The following is a 20,066-nucleotide window of genomic DNA, read 5'->3' as shown; positions in this document are numbered from 1 at the left end:
TAAGTCTTCATTTCTACATATAAAGACCCAGAGTATCTCCTTTAAAAAGCAAATTTTCTGTTGGAGAAGTAGAGACCAGTGAACAGACAGATCTTGGAACAGTGGCAAATGAGCCAAGCCTTGGTTTGAATTACTACAAAGATGAGAAATTGCCTTCCTATCAGCATTATTTTCATGGCTCAAATGTTGCATTTGTCTTTAACAGCAATTGTACCAGACGTTAACAGACTATGATATTCGATTTTACATGTATGAGATTCTGAAGGTAAGGGAACCTGGAATACTAAATATCTTTAGTTTGATCTTCCTTCTTTTAAATAGTCCAATTAACTGTGGAAAAGCCAGTGAGTTACCTTTGAAAAGTATGTTGAAAGAAGGGGGCCTCCTCATAAAAGGTTTTAGTAAGTTAATAGCATCAGAGCCCGTGTGGTAATGTAAACATTATGGAATAGGGTCCAATAGGAATGTAATTTAGAATGCTTTGGAAACGGCATTTAGAAGTGATCTGGGACCCCTTTAAAAAATATTTGTTCTCTCTGTCATCCTCCTTTGAAAGTTAACAATTAAATTGTCAAAACTTACAAAAATAACTTCTGATATGCTAGCTTCTTGTATACTTAAAATTCAACAAGTGAAACAGTAAACTAACTCAACCCTCAAAGGGTCATTATCCTAAGGATTATGTAAATCTCTTCTTAAGAGATTGCTGACTGAGAGTGGACTTTGATTTCTAAAGTGGGATCACCAATTATCTTGCTCCTAATAAGCATTAAGATCAGCTTTATAGATGAGAAAATTGCTACGAGGTGGCTAAAGTTTCTTACCAAATGACGGTTGCCATAAAGCCTGCATTTGAACCTTAGTAGTGCCCTAAAGAGACCATGCCAGCAGAGATATTTGATCTTTCCGTTGGCTCATGCAGTATTGTGGCAAGTAGGACCTCACAAAGTTAAGGATACACTTGTCTAACCCTGGGAACCATAAGAACCCAAGTTGCCCTTCAGGAAGGACAAGAACTTGGCCAGTGACATCAGCTGGCTTGAAGGCTGGGATTAGCAAACCCCAAAGGTTATGCCGCTCAGTTCACCCTAGTTTCAGATTGGACATGGTTTTCAAATCAGATTTGATGTCATAAATAAGGTACAGGGGACAAACAGTAAAATTTTTGTCTTTGTGGGCCATAGGGTCTTTCTCACACTACTCATATCTGCTGTGGTAACAGAGAAGCAGCCAGAGATGATATGTAAACAAATAGGTATGGCTGTGTTAACAATAAAACATTATTCACAAAAACAGGCAGCAGGCCATATTTGGCCCATGGGCTGTGGTTTGCCAGCCTCTGTTGTGGACTTTTAGTTGCTAGAGAATTACTGTTCTTCAAATGAGAGGTTTATAGGACAGACCAGTTTTCTTCTGAGGGGCCTATGTTTGTGAAAATAATCCAGCCTTTGGGTAAGGGGGGAGAGATTGGAAGTAATGCAGTTGGTATACACCTTGGGTGTTTTTGAACAGAAAGGAAGTTGAAACAACAGTGTAGGAACAGAACTTGAAGTTCAGAGGCTGTGAGTTTGCTTGACTATGGGATCTTGAACAGGTGTCTGAAGAATAGGGTGGGAATGATTGTCCTAACCTTGACTCCCAGGGGTGAGGCTAGAAGGAAAACTGTGGAGGAAAAAGATGACTTTAAGAAAATCACTTTTCAGCAAGCTCTTTCTTTCTCACCTGTTCCTCCTACAGGCCCTGGATTATTGTCACAGCATGGGAATTATGCACAGAGATGTGAAGCCCCATAATGTCATGATTGATCATGAGCACAGAAAGGTAAAGTGATAGACTGCCAAGTGTTATTTATTTGTATGATAGAGTTATCAGCCCATCTTCAACATCTATCACAGTCGCTGTTACCTGTTAAGCACTTGATAAATGTTTGGTAAGTGAATGAACTCATTAATGAATCAGAATGTTGAAGTCAATATTCATATTCCTAAGAATACTATCAAGAAGGAAACATTTGGGGCCCCTGGGTGACTCAGTTGGTAGAGCATGCAGCTGTTGATCTCGGGGTTATGAGTTCAAACCCCACGTTGGGCATAGAGCTTACTTTGGGAAAAAAAGGGGGGAAGGAAACCGATTAGTGGGCAAAACATTAGCTTTGGGCAAGAGAGCTGGCTTCTGGTTTCATTTATTAAATAACTAGTCTCTTGAGGAAACTCCTTTCTCATTTGCTTCCTTTTTCTTAACTTGTAAAATGTAAATAGACTTGTGTGCCACTAGGTTATTGTGAGAATTGACTATACACAGTTGTAATACAGATAAAATATTCAGAAAATGCTGCTGCTTAGTTGCAGGTGTCATGAGGTCCCTGAACTCTACAGATGCTTTTAATAGAGCTGCACTGACCACATGGCTTTATAGTCCGTTTTTTAAGGTGACCAAGCCCACCTTTTGTAGGCAGAGATGGCTATCCATTGTAGACTTTGGAGACATAGTTGATTTATTCATCAGCTAATAATTCTTTTAGATTCACACTATGTAATAGGTATTGTTCTAGAGGCTGGAGATGTAGTAGGTGTGAGACAAATAGACAAAAAAAATTCTTGTCCATAGGAAACTTGCATTTGTGGGAAGCTGGTGGGATAGAAAGTTAAAAGTGTTGTGGTGGAAGAGGGGCGCCTGGGTGGCTCAGTTGGTTAAGCGTCTGCCTTCATCCCAGGTCATGATCCCAGAGTCCTGAGATCAAACCCATTTCGGGCTCCGTGCTCAGTGGGGAGTCCCCTCTCCCTCTGCCCCTCTCCAACTCATGCACATGTGCGTGCTTTTTTGCACACTCTCAAATAAATAAAATCTTTTTTTTAAAAAAGTGATGTGGAAGAGAAATAAATCATGAATAGGGAACGGTGGAGGGTACTGTGGTTTTAAACAAGGTTGTAAAGGGAAGGTTTCATTGGGAAGGTGACGTTTTAACAACACTTGGAAGGAGCCAGCCATGTAATCACAAAAACAAATGTGTCCCAGATGGAAGAAATTGCAGGTGCAAAGGCCCTGAGGCAAGAATGTGCCTGGCATGTTGGAACAGATAGAGCTGGAAAGCATGAACAGGTGGGAGAGGAACAAAATGAAATCAAAGAGGTAAAGAGAACCAGATCATGTAAAACCTTAAAGATCATTGTTCAGGCCTTTTCTCTGAGGATGCAGAGCTTTTTTGCAGGGTTTGAGCAGAAAATTGACATATTCTCACATTTTAAAAAATTCATTAATTGTTAGAACAATTAAAATAAAAAGTGGCCATACCACATACTGGCAAGGATGCAGAGAAACTTGATCTCATGCATTGCTGGTGGGAACATCGAGTGGCACAGGCATTTTGAAAAATGCCAGATTGGGGCCCCTGGGTGGCTCAGTCGGTTAGGTGTCTGCTTTCGGTCCCGGTCATGATCTCAGGGTCCTCGGATCAAGCCCCACATTGGGAGCCCTGCTCAGCGGGGAGTCTGCTTCTCCTCTACCCTTTCCCCCACTCGCAAGCGTGCTCTCTCTCTCTCATAAATCTTTAAAGAGAAAAAAGAATGAACTAGTGATAATGCACAGCTTGTTGGATTTCATGCTGAGGGGAAAAAAGCAGTCATAAAAAGTTACACTGAGGGGCGCCTGGGTGGCTCAGTTGGTTAAGCGACTGCCTTCGGCTCAGGTCATGATCCTGGAGTCCCGGGATCGAGTCCCACATCACGCTCCCTGCTCAGCAGGGAGTCTGCTTCTCCCTCTGACCCTCTTCCCTCTCGTGCTCTCTATCTCTCATTCTCTCTCTCTCAAATAAATAAATAAAATCTTTAAAAAAAAATAAAAAAGTTACACTGAGTCCATTTTCAAAATGACAAAATTGGAGGTTGACAACAGAGGGGTTGCCCCAGGGGTTAGGAAGTGAAGGGGAAGGGATAGCACAAGGGACATCTGTGGTGATGAAACAGTTGTGTATCTTCTGGAAGTTCTGTGAGTCTACGCATTGATAAAGTTGCACAGAACTGCATGCCTTCATGCATGTAAAACTGGAAAATAAGGTCTGTCTGAATTGTGCCAATATCGATTACCTGGTTTTAATGTACTGTAGTTATGCAACATGTTACCATTAGGGGAAATTGGGTGAAGGATATACAGAACATCTCCAACTTTGTGTGAATTTATAATCGTTTTTAAATGAAAGCTTTTGCTCTGTAGAGAACAGCGGTAGAGGACAGGGGTGAATGCAAGGAGACCAGTTAGGAAAAACGGCTATTGCAGTAAGTCAGACAGGAGGTGGTGATGGCAGAGTGTGGTAGAGCCAATTGACAGATTTGCAGTACAGTGTATGGGAAACAAGAATCCAGGGGGAAAATGTTTTACCTGAATGACAGCATGAATAGAATTACCTTTAACTGGGAAGGGAGAGGCTGAGTGAAGCAGGTTTGCAGGGAATAATCAAAGGTTTGGTTTTGGAGAGCCTCGGTGGCTCAGTCGGTTAAGCAACTGACTTCAGCTCAGGTCATGATCTCGGGGTCCTGAGGTTAAGCCCCTAGTCGGCTCCCAGCTCTATGGGGAGTATGCGTCTCCCTCTCCCTCTGCGCCTCCCTCTGCCTGTTCTCTCTCTCTCTCTCTCTCTCAAATGAATAAAAATTAAAAAAAAATGAGTTTTGATGTGTCTGTTAGGTGATTGCAAGAGTCAGGGGACAGGAGGCATGGGCCAGAGAGTATAAGTGGGAAAGGCTGTGAGGTGCTGTGAAGCCACAGACCAGAAATGGTCATCTGGAGTACTTGCTGATAATAAGAAAAGAAAGTCAAAGGGAGCTCTGGGGCACTAATGTTAAGGGGGTAAAAAGAAAAAGCGTAACAAAGGTTATGCTTTCTTTTGTACCTTTTGTTACATCTCCCTTCATTACTGAAACAGGGAAAACACTGTATGTACCTAGTTAACAGTGAACTTAGAGTTGGTGCCAGAGTGTCAGGCGCTGCTCAGGCCCTACGGCTCATACTTCAGATCATTGTTGTGCTTTGCACAGTGGGCAGATAAGGTTGCCTCTTGGGCTTGCCTACTTCTTTTTTGATTTTGTGGATACATTTTGATAGGAGTTGTTTGTGTGGCTTTTCCCTTCATTCACTCAGCAAATTCTTCTTAGGATTTTATTCATTCATTCATTCATTCATTCATTCATTTATGAGAGAGAGCTGGGGGAGGAGCTGAAGGAGAAGCTGAAGGAGAGGGACAAGCAGACTCCGTTCTGAGCATGGAGCCTGATGCAGGGCTCAATCCTACAACCCTGAGACTATGATCCAAGCCAAAATCAAGAGTTGAATGCCCAGCAGGCTGAGCTACCCAGGCACCCCACAAATATTTTTCTTCTGCATACTGGGCATTTTGTTGAATTGTAAAAATTGCATAAGTGAATTACACAGTCTTTTCCCTCAAGGAGCTTACAGTGCATAATAGAAAAAAAAGGTGGAAAACAAATACACAATAAAGAGTTGTAGATTCTATTAAATATATTTGAGGTTCAGGGGGCTAAAGGAAAGGATTAGTTCTACTTGGTTAATTTAGAAAAGACTTCATTGAAGGGCTAACCTGAATATCTCAAAAGATGGGGATATGTTCAGTTAGGGGTCTAGCTTAGACAATGGACGACATTCTAGTCAGAGGAACAGAATTACAGAAATGGGATGTAGAATTACAAAATGGGATTTTTTTTTTTTAAGATTATTTATTTGAGAGAGCGAGAATACATGAGACGGGGAGGATTAGAGGGAGAAGCAGGCTCCTCGCTGAGCAGGGAGCCCGATGCGGGACTCGATCCTGGGACTCCAGGATCATGACCTGAGCCGATGGCAGTCGCTTAACCAACTGAGCCACCTGGGCGCCCCTGGGATGGTGTTTTTTAGGAACTATAAGTCTTGCTGGAGCACAGGAACTAGATCATGGAGAACCCTGTATGCCAAGCCAAGAAGTTTGATTTTTTTTTTTTTAAGATTTTATTTGAGAGAGATCACGAGCATAAGTGGGGGGAGACAGAGGGAGAAGCAGGCTCCCCACTGAGCAGGGAGCCCAGTGTGGGGCTCAATCCCAGGACCCTGGGGTCATGACCTGAGCTGAAGGCAGACGCTTAACCCACGGAGCCACCCAGGCGCCCCAAGAAGTTTGATTTTCATCCTAAATGCACTAGGTAGTCACTGGAAATGTTTAAGAGAGTGACATGGCTGGTATTTTTAAGAGTACTCTGATGACAGTGTGAGGGGTAGCTTGAAAGATAAAATTACTCATGATTTATTCTTTCTTTTTTTTTTCTTTCAGCTACGACTAATAGACTGGGGTTTGGCTGAGTTTTACCATCCTGGCCAAGAATATAATGTCAGAGTTGCTTCCCGATACTTCAAAGGTCCTGAGCTACTTGTAGACTATCAGGTGAGAAAAGAAGGGCAGATAAAATTTCAGTCCTGTGTTTTTCACTTAATTTTCACTGTGAAAAATGTCATTTCGTGCCTTTGAGTAGGCTATTTATGCACATACATGGCTGTCCCTTTCATGAGTGTAAAATATGAATCACTTCAGTTCATCCATCATAACTTATGTTATTTTTATTGTCATAATGTCAGGAGAGTAAGACTAGATCTGCATTTGATCTAACTGAAGAAAAGAAACGCCAAAGATACTTTTTCTAATCAGAAATTCCAGAGCTAGTTTGAGAATTGTGAGCTAGGTTTAACCAACATTAAGGTAAACTCAAAAATGTTCTCTTATGATTTTCCTAAATTGTATTCTAAAGAGACCTTCTGCTTACCAAAAAAAAGGAAAAAAACCCTCTTCCTCCTCACAAAAACAAAGTCCTTGGGACTACCTTTCATGACTGGTCCTCCCAGGTGTTATTATCAGATACCTTACAAAGCTCAGACTCTGTCCTAGAAATTGCTTTTCTGGAATCCTGAGACTATAAGCCTGAATTCAAAAAACATTCTGTGCATAAAAATATTCTATACAACATTATTTATAATGGTGATGAAAAACAAAACACAGTCTTATAGGATAAAGATTAAATTTTGGAACATTTATGCATTATTAATGCTACGTATTAAAAGTTTTACATGGGCTCTAACAATTGGGGACCTTAGGTAAGTGGAAAAGCAATTCCAAATAGTATACAGATTGTTTTGAAACAGGGTGGGGGCATAGAAAAAAAGACTGAAAATACATGAGGGTGTTACTGGTTTTTGGATTTTGAGTCAGTGGAGTAGTGTGTGTGTGTGTGTGTGTGTGTGTGTATATATATATATATTTTTTTAAGCATAAAGAGCAATTTTTATTTTGAAAAGATACTTCACTCTTATTTTATATATGATAACTGACTTTTTTACTTTAATGCAGATGTACGATTATAGTTTGGATATGTGGAGTTTGGGTTGTATGCTGGCAAGTATGATCTTCCGGAAGGAGCCATTTTTCCACGGACATGATAATTATGATCAGGTGATAATGTTGTTCCCATTAGGGAACGTACTGGGCTAACTTAGTGATGGCCAGATCTGCCTACCCATTACAAACTACTATGGATCTTGTTAAAATACAGATGACCAGCCCCCACTTGAGACCCCTTGATTCAGAATCTCTTAGGGTGGGCCCCTAGAATAATTTTCAGTTTATCACTTCTTCAGCCAAGCTGACACTGATTTTCAGAGTGGTATTTTGGGAGCTACCAGTTTAGCCTTTTGAAATCAGAGTTTTTCCTCCTATTCTTCTTAATGTGCGGTGCTTGCTTTATTGTGAATACACATGTAAATTGTTTCATAAAACATATATACAAATAAAAGAACAGTAGTTTAAGAAATGGAACATTACCTTAGAATCTCCTAGTGGTGAGCTTTCATTATTTTCCCCAACATGTTGGGAATGTTTCCTCCAATATACTGGTTTATATGTGGTGTTTCTATGATCCTTTTGTCTTTTTTTATGGATTAAGTTGATGTTTGTCAGTAGAAATATAGATGGTGTTTTTTTATACTAGCTCCACTTCCCCTTGAAGATCAAGGGGCCATTTCATTCAAGAGAACCTGGAATGATTCTAAGACCTTGTGGAAGGTACTGTTGCCTTGTTCGAGCACAATGCCCATTTTTAATGAGTCAAAGAATACCACCTGAATCAGTAACTCTATTGTCAGGACCATGCAGGATTGAGGAACACAGGGAAAAAAGAAAAGAATAGTCCCTTCTCTCAAATGGTTCATAGTCTATCCAGTAAGGGAGAGAACATGTAAGGAGATAAGTTGCAGTCATAAATGTCAGAGTAGAGGTGTAGACAGGTACAAAAGGCAGTTAGTGGGAGTAAGTGGTCTGAATGTACAAGAGCATATTCCCAAAAGAAGTGACATCTTCGGTTGGGTTGTGAGGTGGGGGAAATAAAGCTTGACCAGGAAGACATTTCAAGGGGGAAGGAACAAAGTTATAAGACCATTTGCTTTTTTCCTGCACCTTCATATTGGGTAATAATTAGGGAATTTTATATGGAAATCCCTTCTTGCCATGCACAATTTTTTTTTAAAGATTTTATTTATTTATTTGACAGAGAGTGAGCGAGAGAGGGAACACAAGCAGGGGGTGTGTGAGAAGGAGAAGCAGACTTCCTGCTAACCAGGGAGCCCGATGTGGGGCTTGATCCCAGGACACTGGGATCATGACCTGAGCTGAAGGCCCCCACTTAACGACTGAGCCACCCAGGCTCCCCACAAAAATTTTTTTTTTAAGATTTTATTTATTTGAGAGAGAGAGAGAGATCACAAGCAGTGGGGAGAGGGGTAGAGGAAGAATTAGACTCCCCGCCGAGCAGGGATCCTGATGCGGGACTCAATCCCAGGACTCTGGGACCATGACCTGAGCCAAAAGCAGATGCTTAACCAACTGAGCCACTCAGGCACCCAGAAATTTTAAATAAGTTGGGACAAGTTCACATTCATACCTTTAACCATGGCTACCCTTTTCTGTTAATTCACTTATGGCTGGTTGACTTAATTATGTAATGTGTTTGTGGTGTGTGTTTTTGTCTCTTTTTGATCCTAGTTGGTGAGGATAGCCAAGGTTCTGGGGACAGAAGATTTATATGACTATATTGACAAATACAACATTGAATTAGATCCACGTTTCAATGATATCTTGGGCAGGTAAGTCATAAAATCTGTGCTTCTGTGCCTTAAGCACTTGGCTGTAAACAGATACTTCGGATCCTCAAAATAGATTACATTCTCTTTGCCAACACTGCAAGTGTGTCATTGGTCTGGTGATGCAGGGTGTTGCATGGGTAGGCCTGTGGTACAAGCATTGAACTGAATGGCCCATTTCCCAGATTCACTTACCAGGAGTCTGAGTGTAGAGATTATGGTTGGCAGATTCTGTCAGTGAACAAATTGTAGGTTTCAGGAGAAGGGTTACAATTGAGTCAAAAATCAAAATCTATTGATTTAGCTTGTTTCTCCAAATGACAAAACCCTAAGAGTAATAGAAAAAGGAAATGCATTCTTCAAGACTGATTTGCAGACAGTCGACTCTGACAATAGGAACTAGACAAAATACAAATTCATTAACCACTTAACTGGAGGAGGTGGACTTGCCTGATGAAAAGGCTTTTGCTGACCAAGTGGTAGAGATGTCAGGAATTTGTGTGGGGGTGGGAAAGAGGCCTGATTAACCCAGCACCTGACCTCTTTGCTACACAGGAGCACTTAATCCTGTAAAGTAACCTGAATTACGTTTTGTAGTATCATGAGGACCCAGATTTCTCTTTTCTGCAACACTGCTATTTCCAGTCTCTCCAATTAGTTTTGTTGTCTCCCTAGTGGCAGAGTGGTACAAGACCTACTCTCTTGAGCTTTGATCTTTCTTTGCTAGTGGCTGGGCGGCTAGCCACTAAAGAAAATGTAGAAGTGAAATGTTGGGCTTCTGTGGCCCTCGGTCCATTTCTCATTCCCCCTTTGGCTCTACAGACACTCCCGTAAGCGATGGGAACGCTTTGTCCACAGTGAAAACCAGCACCTTGTCAGTCCTGAGGCCTTGGATTTCTTGGACAAGCTGCTGCGATATGACCACCAGTCACGGCTTACCGCAAGAGAGGCCATGGAGCACCCCTATTTCTGTGAGTCCAACTGTCCAGTCCACAAAGCTTGTACAGGCCCACCCAGCCGACTCTACAAGGCGGGGGAGAATATGTGTTGTGAAGTAAGCTCTGGGCCCAACAATTGAAATCCCAGCTGCCCTTAGTGATGGCATCTGTCTTGCAGAATTGTTGGGAGGCTTCTGGTTCTCTAACAAGAGTATCTGCCACATGATCACTCCCAAGTAAACTGCTTTTCTTCCCGTGTGGGTGACACTTTTTGAGTCTGGAGTGGTTGGATTAGAACAGCAGCCCTTTGTCTGACCTTGTCTGGCACTCATTCATTGGAGAAGGCCAAGGAGGCTTGAACATATTATCATATGAACACCATGACCTAGGTTTGTGAGCATAGCTAACTGTGCTGTCCTGGGTGAAAATGCCACTTAGTCCCACACCATCCTCACTGTGATGTTAGCCTCAATGTTGGATCGCTCCTTGGGGGGTGGTGAGATGGTTTTGTAGTGAATTGATTACAATCTTGCCCAGTCTTCTGTACCTGAAGCAAACTGACAGGGTGATTGAAGTGGAGAATGAAGTCTGGTCATAGCATCAACCTGCACAAACCTGTAGCTTTGGCCAGTTTTGCACCATGCTTGACAGCTAAGCTGTGAACGGCAATAAAAGCAGTTCAGTCTGATAATATATTATTGTCTTGGCCAGGATAGATTGTACTGTCTCATTAAAACCTAACAAGATAGGGGCATCTGGGTGGCTCAGTCGTTGGGCATCTGCCTTCAGCTCAGGTCATGATCCCAGGGTCCTGGGATCGAGCCCCGCATCGGGCTCTGCTTGGCAGGAGGCCTGCTTCTCCCTCTCCCACTCCCCCTGCTTGTGTTCCCTCTCTCACTGTATCTCTCTGTCAAATAAATAAAATCTTAAAAAAAAAAAAAACCTAACAAGATCATTTTTGTTTTAAATTAGCTCTGCTGTGGATAATTACCACATCTTCCAACAATTTGGTTTAAGAGTTGGCTTCTGTCACAGTTTGACAGGAAGGATAGTTCTATTTTATATTACTTGTCTAATTCATGGTGAAGGCTCTTGCCACCTTCTGTTCCTCTGGAATAACATAGACTATAAATAAAGTAACAAAGATTGAGGATGGCTGCTTTAAGGCCCCAGACCATTACCTTCAAGTGTCATGAACCTAACCCTTTTTGTCTTTTCCAGATACTGTTGTGAAGGACCAGGCTCGAATGGGCTCATCTAGCATGCCGGGGGGCAGTACGCCTGTCAGCAGCGCCAATATGATGTCAGGTTAGTTCACTGGTAACTTTCCTGGGGGACAAAAGTAGAAGTCAGTTGTTATTCTTAGGTTTGCTCCCTGTTTGTGGCCTAGTTTCTTGTGGCCCTTCTCTTTTCCATAATGATTATCTTCCTGACTGCTGACCTGTGTGGTCTCCTCACCAGGCTTCAGCATGCTTTTTGACACCTGGTATACTTTAGTGACACTGCGTATGGTATCAGCAGTCTCTTCTAGGCCAGAGTCCCAAAAATTTTTCACAGAGGGACTTGAAAGTCCCAACAAACCATGAAGAGTAAAAAGAGATCCTTTCATCTCATAGTTTAGAGTGACAGTAGTTGCATGAACCTCACAAACAAGATTAAGAAATTAGGGGTGGGGGTAAAGGTGGGGTTTATACATAGGCATAAGAATCGTTCTCCAGAGCATCTGTAATGTGCCTAGTAAATTGTAAAGGCTTATATGAAATTATTCATTATTGTTGAGTCATCGTGAATTAAGAGCGAGTTTTTGTACAGAGTACACAATTTTGTAAAGGAAGCCAACATAGGCTCAACCCCTAAGAATTACACATGTAGGCAACATCCATGTGGGTGTACTTGTGGTAGTGAGTATATTTACTCAGACACCCTCAGAGAATTGTCACAATTGTTTTTTGTTGTTTTGTTTTGTTTTTGTTTTTTTAAGAACTGGCTACCTTCTAGAACTTATCCTCTAGGTATCTTGCCTATGGGCAAAATGATACATATCCAGGGCTTATTTGTAATAGCAAAGCATTGAAAACAGCTCCCAGTGGGAAACTGGTTAAATCAATTATGGGACATCCATTCAGTGGAAAGCTGTATAGCCAAAGAAAAGAATGAGCGTTTCATGTTCTTTTTTAGCTCCAACTCCAAAATAATAATGTGAAATGAAAAGAGCAAAATGCAGAACCATGTCCAAGACCAGGGCAAGAATATATAATTATATAATCACATTCTTATATATGACTTTTATATGCACATTCTTATACAGTTACATAATATATAATTATATAATCACATTCTTATATATGACTTTTATATGCACATTCTTATACAGTTACATAATATATAATTATATAATCATATTCTTATATATGACTTTTATATGCACATTCTTACACAGTTATATTCATGTATATGCATAAAATATTTCTGGAAGGATACACCCCAAAAATGGTACCATAAGTTGGCCAAGCAAAAGTGCAAGAGAAATTTTTTTACTATACACTCTTCTGAACCTTTGGTATTTTGTACCATGTGAATATTTACCTGTTTAAAAAAATACATATATAACAATTTGAAAATTAACTGGATAATTGAGGGGGACAGATTGAGGGTAATTCTGGTCATTAGATGAGTAGAAAAAAATAAATGGCAATAAATTCTAAAACACTATTTTAGCATTTCCTCACTGAAAATGACTTGATAATTTTGAAAGCTGCCAGCTTAACTAGGCAGCATGATATAAGAATGCATGAGCTTTGGCTCCCGCCTTGTGCTCTTCAGTAGGGCCATGACTAGCCATATGTGACTATTTAAATTAATTAAAATAGAATAAAATTTAAAACACGACTCCTTGGTTGCACTAGCCATATTGCAAGTTCTCAGTAGCCACATATGGGTAGTGACCACTGTATTAACAGAGGTTACAGGGCAGAAAGTTTGGTTGGATAGTTCTGCCCTAGACAGGCGTCAGTTTTAATTCAAGCATAGTTGCCACTTACTCGCTGTGTCCTTTGTACAGACTTCTTAAATTCTCCAAGCTTGGATTTCTTTACCTGTCTCCTAAATCGATTAGAAATTAATTTTAATTTGAAATTAGATTTAATGTGTAAAAATCTGGGCGAGTAGAGGCCTTCAGAAAAAGCACTCGTGGAGTTCCTGGCTTGTCTCAGTCAGAAGAGCCTGCAACTCTTGATGTTTGGGGTTGTAAGTTTGAGCCCCATGTTGGGTGTAGAGATTACAGAGAGAGAAAAAATAACTTGTGTCACTTTTGAAATAGGTATTATGTAAAACTGGTGACTAAGATTTCCATGGTTGATATCTGGCTCACTATTAGCTGTTTTCTTTTAGGGATTTCTTCAGTGCCAACCCCTTCACCCCTTGGACCTCTGGCAGGCTCACCAGTGATTGCTGCGGCCAACCCCCTTGGGATGCCTGTTCCAGCTGCCGCAGGCGCTCAACAGTAATGGCCCCTTCTGTCTCCTGATGCCTGAGCAGAGGTGGGGGAGTCCGCGCTCTCCTTGATGCAGCTTGCGCCTGGCGGGGAGGGGTGAAATACTTCAGAAGCACCGTGTCTGAACCGTTGCTTGTGGATTTATAGTAGTTCAGTCATAAAAAAAAAAATTATAATAGGCTGATTTTCTTTTTTTTTTTTTCCTTCTTTTTTTTAACTCGAACTTTTCATAACTCAGGGGATTCCCTGAAAAATTACCTGCAGGTGGAATATTTCACGGACAAAATTTTCCCCCCCTTTCAAATTCAGTTTCTCATCACTAAAGAACAAAGATGAACCAGCCTCAATCCCGGCTGCTGCATTTGGGTGGAGATATCTTCCCATGTCCACCATTGCTCCCCCACCATCCCACACTATGGGGGGTTTATATCTCATGCTCTTCTCCAGAGATTACAAAAATGTTTTAGCTTCTTCAAGGGAGGTGGGAAGGAAGGAGGAAGGGAGGGCCCAAGCTACAAGAGCAGTGTACTGCTGGTCACTTTTCTCACACTACTCCAAGTGCTTCAGTGGGGTTGTCCTGGTGAATCTCGTGGAAATATGTCTTAGTTTCATTGAGATGCTGAAAATCTACCCAAAGTGCAGACAGGTCCTGAAAACGTCTGTTCAGTATGAATCATGTCTTATTGACCTAACCCTAAATCCAGCTCACTTCTACTTTTAATTCCAGTTCAGTTTAAGATTATAATACCTTCCCTCCTGGGCTCCTTACCTTGGCCCTCTCCCCTGTCGTCTCCCTATGTGCTCTATAGCTGGGGGGAGGGAGAGGAAAATTCTTTTTCAGTTTTCTTTGACTTGGCCATTTTGAATTCAGTTAGTTACTGGGCTTAACTTATTGCTTTTTACAAAAGAAAAACATTGTCTATATAGGTTTCATGCTAGCAACTCTTTAAGAGCTAATGGAAGATGTGGCCACGCCGAGTTTCATCTTAAGCTTTCTACCTTCTTTTCTTCCTTTCTTCCCCTTCCTTCACATGCCATCCAGTGAGAAGACCTGCCCCTCAGTCTTGTAAATGTATCTGAGAGGTAGGAGCAGAGCCACTATCTCCAGTGAAACTGAAATGGTAGACCTGTAATTGTGGGAAAACTATAAACTCTCTTGTTACAGCCCTGCCACCCCTTGCTGTGTGTATATATATAATACTTTGTCCTTCATATGTGAAAGATCCAGTGTTGGAATTCTTTGGTGTAAATAAACGTTTGGTTTTATTTATCAAGGTTAGATTTAAGTTCCCTGTGTAAAGGTCTCGCTGGGTGGGTGTCTCACGTTCACATCTGAGGGGCCTGCAACCCTGTACCGTGGAGGCTTCCCAAGGCCCCCATTTTTATACATCCCCTCATTCGACCCATGGTACCGGGCAGGGCAGAGAGGCCTTAAAAAAGCACCACAAGCCAAAGCGTCTCTGGGGATTAAGGATCCTTTGCCATAAAACTCATTTTGTGTCTCAGCAGTGCAGGGATTGGGGATGGAAAAGTCGCCAGTTTTTGTGTGTTTGTGTGTGTGTAAAGTGGATTTTCCACTGTAATCCAACCACCTAAGTTTATCAGGTGCTTCACTGAGGAAGCCTAGTTTTTTAAGCACAATAGCAAAACCATCAGCTCTGTATTTCTCCTGTTTCATTACAGTAGCTGCTTGTGGGAACTAGGAAAAATTCTTCCAACATATTTGAAGGCCTAAAGTCTTAGTTCCCCTTTCTCCTACCTTTATAGATCATAAGCCTTTCTCGCCTGGGCGCCATAGACAAGCATAATTGTTTCACGAGTTGAATTTAATGAACTTATCTAACTTTATAACCCATCTTGGCTCTAGTAACTTGATCAAGGTGGTGGCTTTCGTGAATATAACGGTAAACTTTAGAGGAAGCTAAAGCCTCCTTTTATAATGCTTCTCAACCATAGGGAAAACATGCCACACACACCCTGTGTGGCAGGGTGATTTTCTTTCTTGTGGCCACTTAACAGTGGATATTTATTGTTCTTGACCCTTTTATGCCCTAGAATGCTGTGGGGGTTACCATGTTGAATTTGTGCAGAAGCTAAAAGCACCGGATGTGCCAGAGATGCAATTTGTGATTACGTTTGCACTGGATTGTGATTTGAACAGGACACTTACGACTAATGAATTCTTTCTTTTGAGGTGGGGAGGAGGGTTGTAAATCGAGACTTCACATCCCACCCTTAGAGCTCAGAGAATGTTGTGGCTGAGGTTGATGTGGGGAGCTGCAGACAGCTGGACCTCCTAAAAACACATCAGACCTTGCAAGAGACGGAAGGTGAATGCAGAGGACTCTGAAATGCCACCCAAGAACCTTTTAAAATAAATAGAAGTTTTTAAAATGCTACTTAAGGAGTCACTGCAGAAGCATGAAAAAAAGAAGACCCAGTTGGGTGGGTGGGTGGGGGGCAAGGGTTTACAGAGTAACAACTTCTGTGTTGTTGTAAATTACCTCATCTGTATACCTTGTATTGGGACACTTTATTTCTCAGCACTACCTGTGTCTGCATTGATTAGATGGCAGGAAATGGAATGCCAATATAAGACAGTTGTGTTGGCAATTACTCTGAAAGGTTTTTTAAGTATTTTTTTAACTTTGTTTGAAGTGGCTCCCCCCCTTTTTTTTTAAGTTTGAAGTCAGAAGTTCCCCCTCGCCCCCTTGATTTATTGGTTGTAATTGTATTGTAATTGGTATAACTAAAACATAACTGTGCTGGGAAGAAGTTGTGCCATGAAGGTCTTTAATTTTTTTTAAATAAAAACATTTAAACAAATGAAATGTCCCTGCAGCCTGAGCAGTATGCTTCTCCAACCGACACCGTGTGTGATAGATGGCTTAGCTTTCGTGTGCTTTGAATTTAATTTTGGGTTGATGGAGATGTGAAATGGGATGGATTAAGATTGGTTGAGGAGCACTGAAGTCTGGAAGTTTTTGACCTGAAGAGTCAGTGAAGAGAGCATGGTGTTGTTGCTAAACAGGATTGGTTTCATTCCTGCCCTTGTCACTTACTGGGCTACTTGGCAAGTTACGTAACTTGTGAATCTGTTTCATCATCTATAAAATGGGGCCACTGCCTTCTTGGGATTGAATGAGAGTAAATTTCAAGTATCTGGCACCTGCTACGCTCTTGATAAACCTAATTGCCCTGGTATGGAGGATTGGTTCTGGGTCCTGACTTTGCAAGTGATTCACGATACAATCCATTCTCTGGACCTCCTCGTCCTCTGCTCGGTCAGGGTGAGGTTGGGTGAGGTGTCTTCTGAGTTCCTTTTCAGCTCTAACACTGATTTTAGAAAGTTTGGTGCTTAAATAAAAAGGTCCACAGAGACGGCTTTGTTCAATTGCAGAAAAGATCGGTGTCGAGTGAATGGTAGTAAGCCCTGTGGACGGTCAGCCTTGGAGATACCTTAGCCCTGGAGGCAACTTGCAGAGTCCTGACTTCAAGATGTTCTGGAGAGCTTATAGGAACATATTTGGTAGCTTAAACAAACTGTTCAAAGGGCTGGTAAAAGAGGTGAAAAAGTTTACTTCTCAGTGCCAAATGAGCCAATTCTGCAAGATTATATACTTGAGTTGCCATTTGATCATTCTCATTTAACCACAGTTTTTAAAAATTGAAATCAGGAAATGCTGTTATCTCAGACTTCTAGTTTCCTTTAAATGTTCACTGCGTACTGTTTTATGACATCCACTTGTTATTAATATTGGGAGTTGAGACATGGTTTAAGAGGAACTGTTGTGTAATCTCTAACCCTAACTTTTCATGAACTTTAATTTTATTTCCATTTTATACATGAGACAGGAAGACTAAATTGCTAGAGTGGGCCTGTTAGAGACAGAGGAATCTATTTTGTAAAATTGTCTTCGGGGTACGGCTAATTACCATAGTCCTAAAATAGTCGAGAAAATTGGAGATTGGTTGACAGATTGGGGAATTTTCATTTCCTCTCAGTCTTTAAATTTCATCTTGCCTCACCTGTTGTCAAGTGTGGTTATAATTAGAACTGACCATTTGAACATCTCCTGAAGAATCTAGTTTTTTTACCACTGCCTACAGACTCCCACCAGCAGATTCTCTCCCAAGATTAGGGTTGGGTTGAATATTTGCTCAGCCATCAGTCCTTGCCTGCCCCCAGCTGGTGATCTCCTCCTCCCTTGTGCCTCAGCTCCAGGGACTGTGGCTGATTTTCCTCATGGGACATGCTTGCTAGAGAGGCTGTCTTCCCCAGGGCCTTTTCCTGCTTGAGGAAAAAGTTAACCAAAAGGTCTTTGAAGTAAAGTAGTCCCTGGTTCCCTCCTCAAAAAACAAGTCTAAAAACCTTGATCCAAGCAGATATTCACCCAATCTCAAGTCCCCTCAGCCTCCTTCCCCCTACTGCCATCACTACTCCCATTCCCCTCTGTCTTGTAACACCTGAGCTTTGTATTGTATTATTGTCTCTCCCCGCCTACATGTAAGCTCCCTGCTGACCTTATATATCTTACTAATCTGTGCATCCTCATAAAAACTCTTTTTTTTTTTTTTAAAGTGCACCAATATCCCTCAGGATTGAATAGAGTAGCACATGGAAAATGCCTAGCACCATACCAGGTGCATAACAGATGCTCAGTCAAAGGTAATTCCAGCTCCACTCCCACTTCCACCTTCCCACACCCCCCCACAGTAAGTAATGGAAGTACGTATTATTGCATAAAGAGCATCTCAAGGTCAGAAGACTCTTGCCCTTAAGTTTGCAGCTGTAATTATAAGTCATGGGTCAGACTGAAAATGTTTATTTAATCAGCCCTTGGTGAAATAAAAGTGGCTGAAGACTAAGCAATGATCCTGATCAATTTCGTAGACTTTGATGCTAACAGCCCTGCTTTCCACCACTTGTGTATAATAATATGAAATTCAGACTATTCTCACAGTAAAATAGATGTATAGAGAGTGTCACAAGATAGTCTGGCTCTGGAGTCAATGTATTCAAGTACTATTTCTAGATTTTGTACCCTACTATGATTCTGTGCTAAATTGAACCACTTCAGAGAAGTAACCTAGAAGAACTGCAGATGTCCTGGTTCTAAACAGAATTCTGTCTGGGTGTGTGGTTTGGGGTCAGTTACTTAACCTCTCTGAGGCTATATAACACACCTGTGAGCCTACTGCCCAGGTTAAGCTCCCTTTGCCCTTTATTTCCTGATCATGTCCTCTTCTCTTCCTCCCTGCCCCAGATGTTCTAATACTTTCTTCATCTGTAAAATTGGGGTCTAAATACCTGTTTTCATAGGGTGGTGGTTCACATTCAATGATAAGTGTTTGGAAAGTGCCTGGCACACACTATAGTTGGACTAAATGCTCATTTCCATTGTACAGTTGTGCAGATTCATGTGCAGAAAGCGAACATCACGTGTATAGGGATGCCATAGGTTGGTGCATTCATTCCCTCAATTTCACAGTAGATGATGGTAACGTGTTTTCTTTAAGAAAAAAAAAATCCATCCATTAAATGTGACCGATTTTCAACGATGAAAGTCGTTTGTAATTTGCATGAACGCCAACATTGCCTTGTCTGTTCCCACCCCATTTCACTAATTCCCTCTAAGATTATCACTCTATCTCCTTTGAATTTTTAATTTGTCTACTGAAAACTAAATATTCTTGCAGTGTAGCAAATTACAGTGTGGATTTGCCTCCCTGTGGCCGTAATCACCAGGGATTCTTAGTGGTCTCAATGTAATGCCTCCAGATGGGAGCTAATAAAATGGCCAATCCTTTTCTTGGAGAAGTTCCTGAGGGGATTGAGTATTTCTGAGTCAGCTTCATTCTTGCATCATCTGCTTTGACAGTTTTCTTGCCTTCTCTAAAGAAGAAAAAGGAAAAGCAGCAACTGGTAAGTGGTTTCCTGATCCCACCCTGTGAGTCAGTCTCAGCTATAGATAAACATTTGTAGACTTATCTAGAAAGGAAAGAGGACGACATTGCTTTTTTCTGTGTGAAAAGTTCTCGGAACTCCACAGTGAATTTCCTGTGAAGAAGCTTACATACACACAGTTCTCCACACTCTGATGCACACCTTCTTCTGTTCCCCGCTCACCCACTCTGCTCCATCCCCCTCAGCCCAGGGTTCCTTACACACTCACCTTATTGACTGGTCTTTCCAGAGTTCATTTGTTTATGTCAGATGCCCTTCAACAAACATTAGTTGGTGTTCATGAGCCCAGCCCTGTGCTAAACAGTGGAGATTGGAAGAGATGAGACATAAACCCAAGGGGAAATGTGTTCTTGTCAAATAGAAAAGTGAGAAACAAAACTATATGTATGGGCAACTGTTTCTAAAAAGAGTTCCTGGAAAAATCAGATTGCCAGTCAACATGGTAGACTAAGCAGGTAGCCACCTAACCTCCTGCTCTAAATACATAAGGATGCTGGCTAAAATA

General features: G+C 41.5%; 1 protein-coding gene across 1 annotated transcript in view; it reads left to right on the top strand.

Annotated features, from left to right (window-relative positions):
- Positions 1-14,867, top strand: part of LOC112827614 (casein kinase II subunit alpha) — a 50,913-nt gene extending 36,046 nt beyond the window's left edge. Inside the window, exons 5-12 of the mRNA XM_073880609.1 lie at positions 206-265; positions 1,738-1,821; positions 6,311-6,421; positions 7,379-7,480; positions 9,065-9,165; positions 9,985-10,133; positions 11,322-11,408; positions 13,491-14,867. Coding sequence (XP_073736710.1) covers positions 248-265; positions 1,738-1,821; positions 6,311-6,421; positions 7,379-7,480; positions 9,065-9,165; positions 9,985-10,133; positions 11,322-11,408; positions 13,491-13,606 — 768 coding nt within the window. The 5' untranslated portion in view covers positions 206-247 and the 3' untranslated portion in view covers positions 13,607-14,867. The remainder of the gene's footprint in view (positions 1-205; positions 266-1,737; positions 1,822-6,310; positions 6,422-7,378; positions 7,481-9,064; positions 9,166-9,984; positions 10,134-11,321; positions 11,409-13,490) is intronic.
- The last annotated feature ends 5,199 nt before the right edge of the window (positions 14,868-20,066 follow it).

The sequence above is a fragment of the Callorhinus ursinus genome, unplaced genomic scaffold, assembly GCF_003265705.2.
Source record: "Callorhinus ursinus isolate GAN/ISIS: 27379988/994484 unplaced genomic scaffold, GSC_fseal_2.0 scaffold38, whole genome shotgun sequence".
Taxonomy (NCBI): domain Eukaryota; kingdom Metazoa; phylum Chordata; class Mammalia; order Carnivora; family Otariidae; genus Callorhinus; species Callorhinus ursinus.
This window is presented reverse-complemented; position numbering and strand designations above follow the sequence as displayed.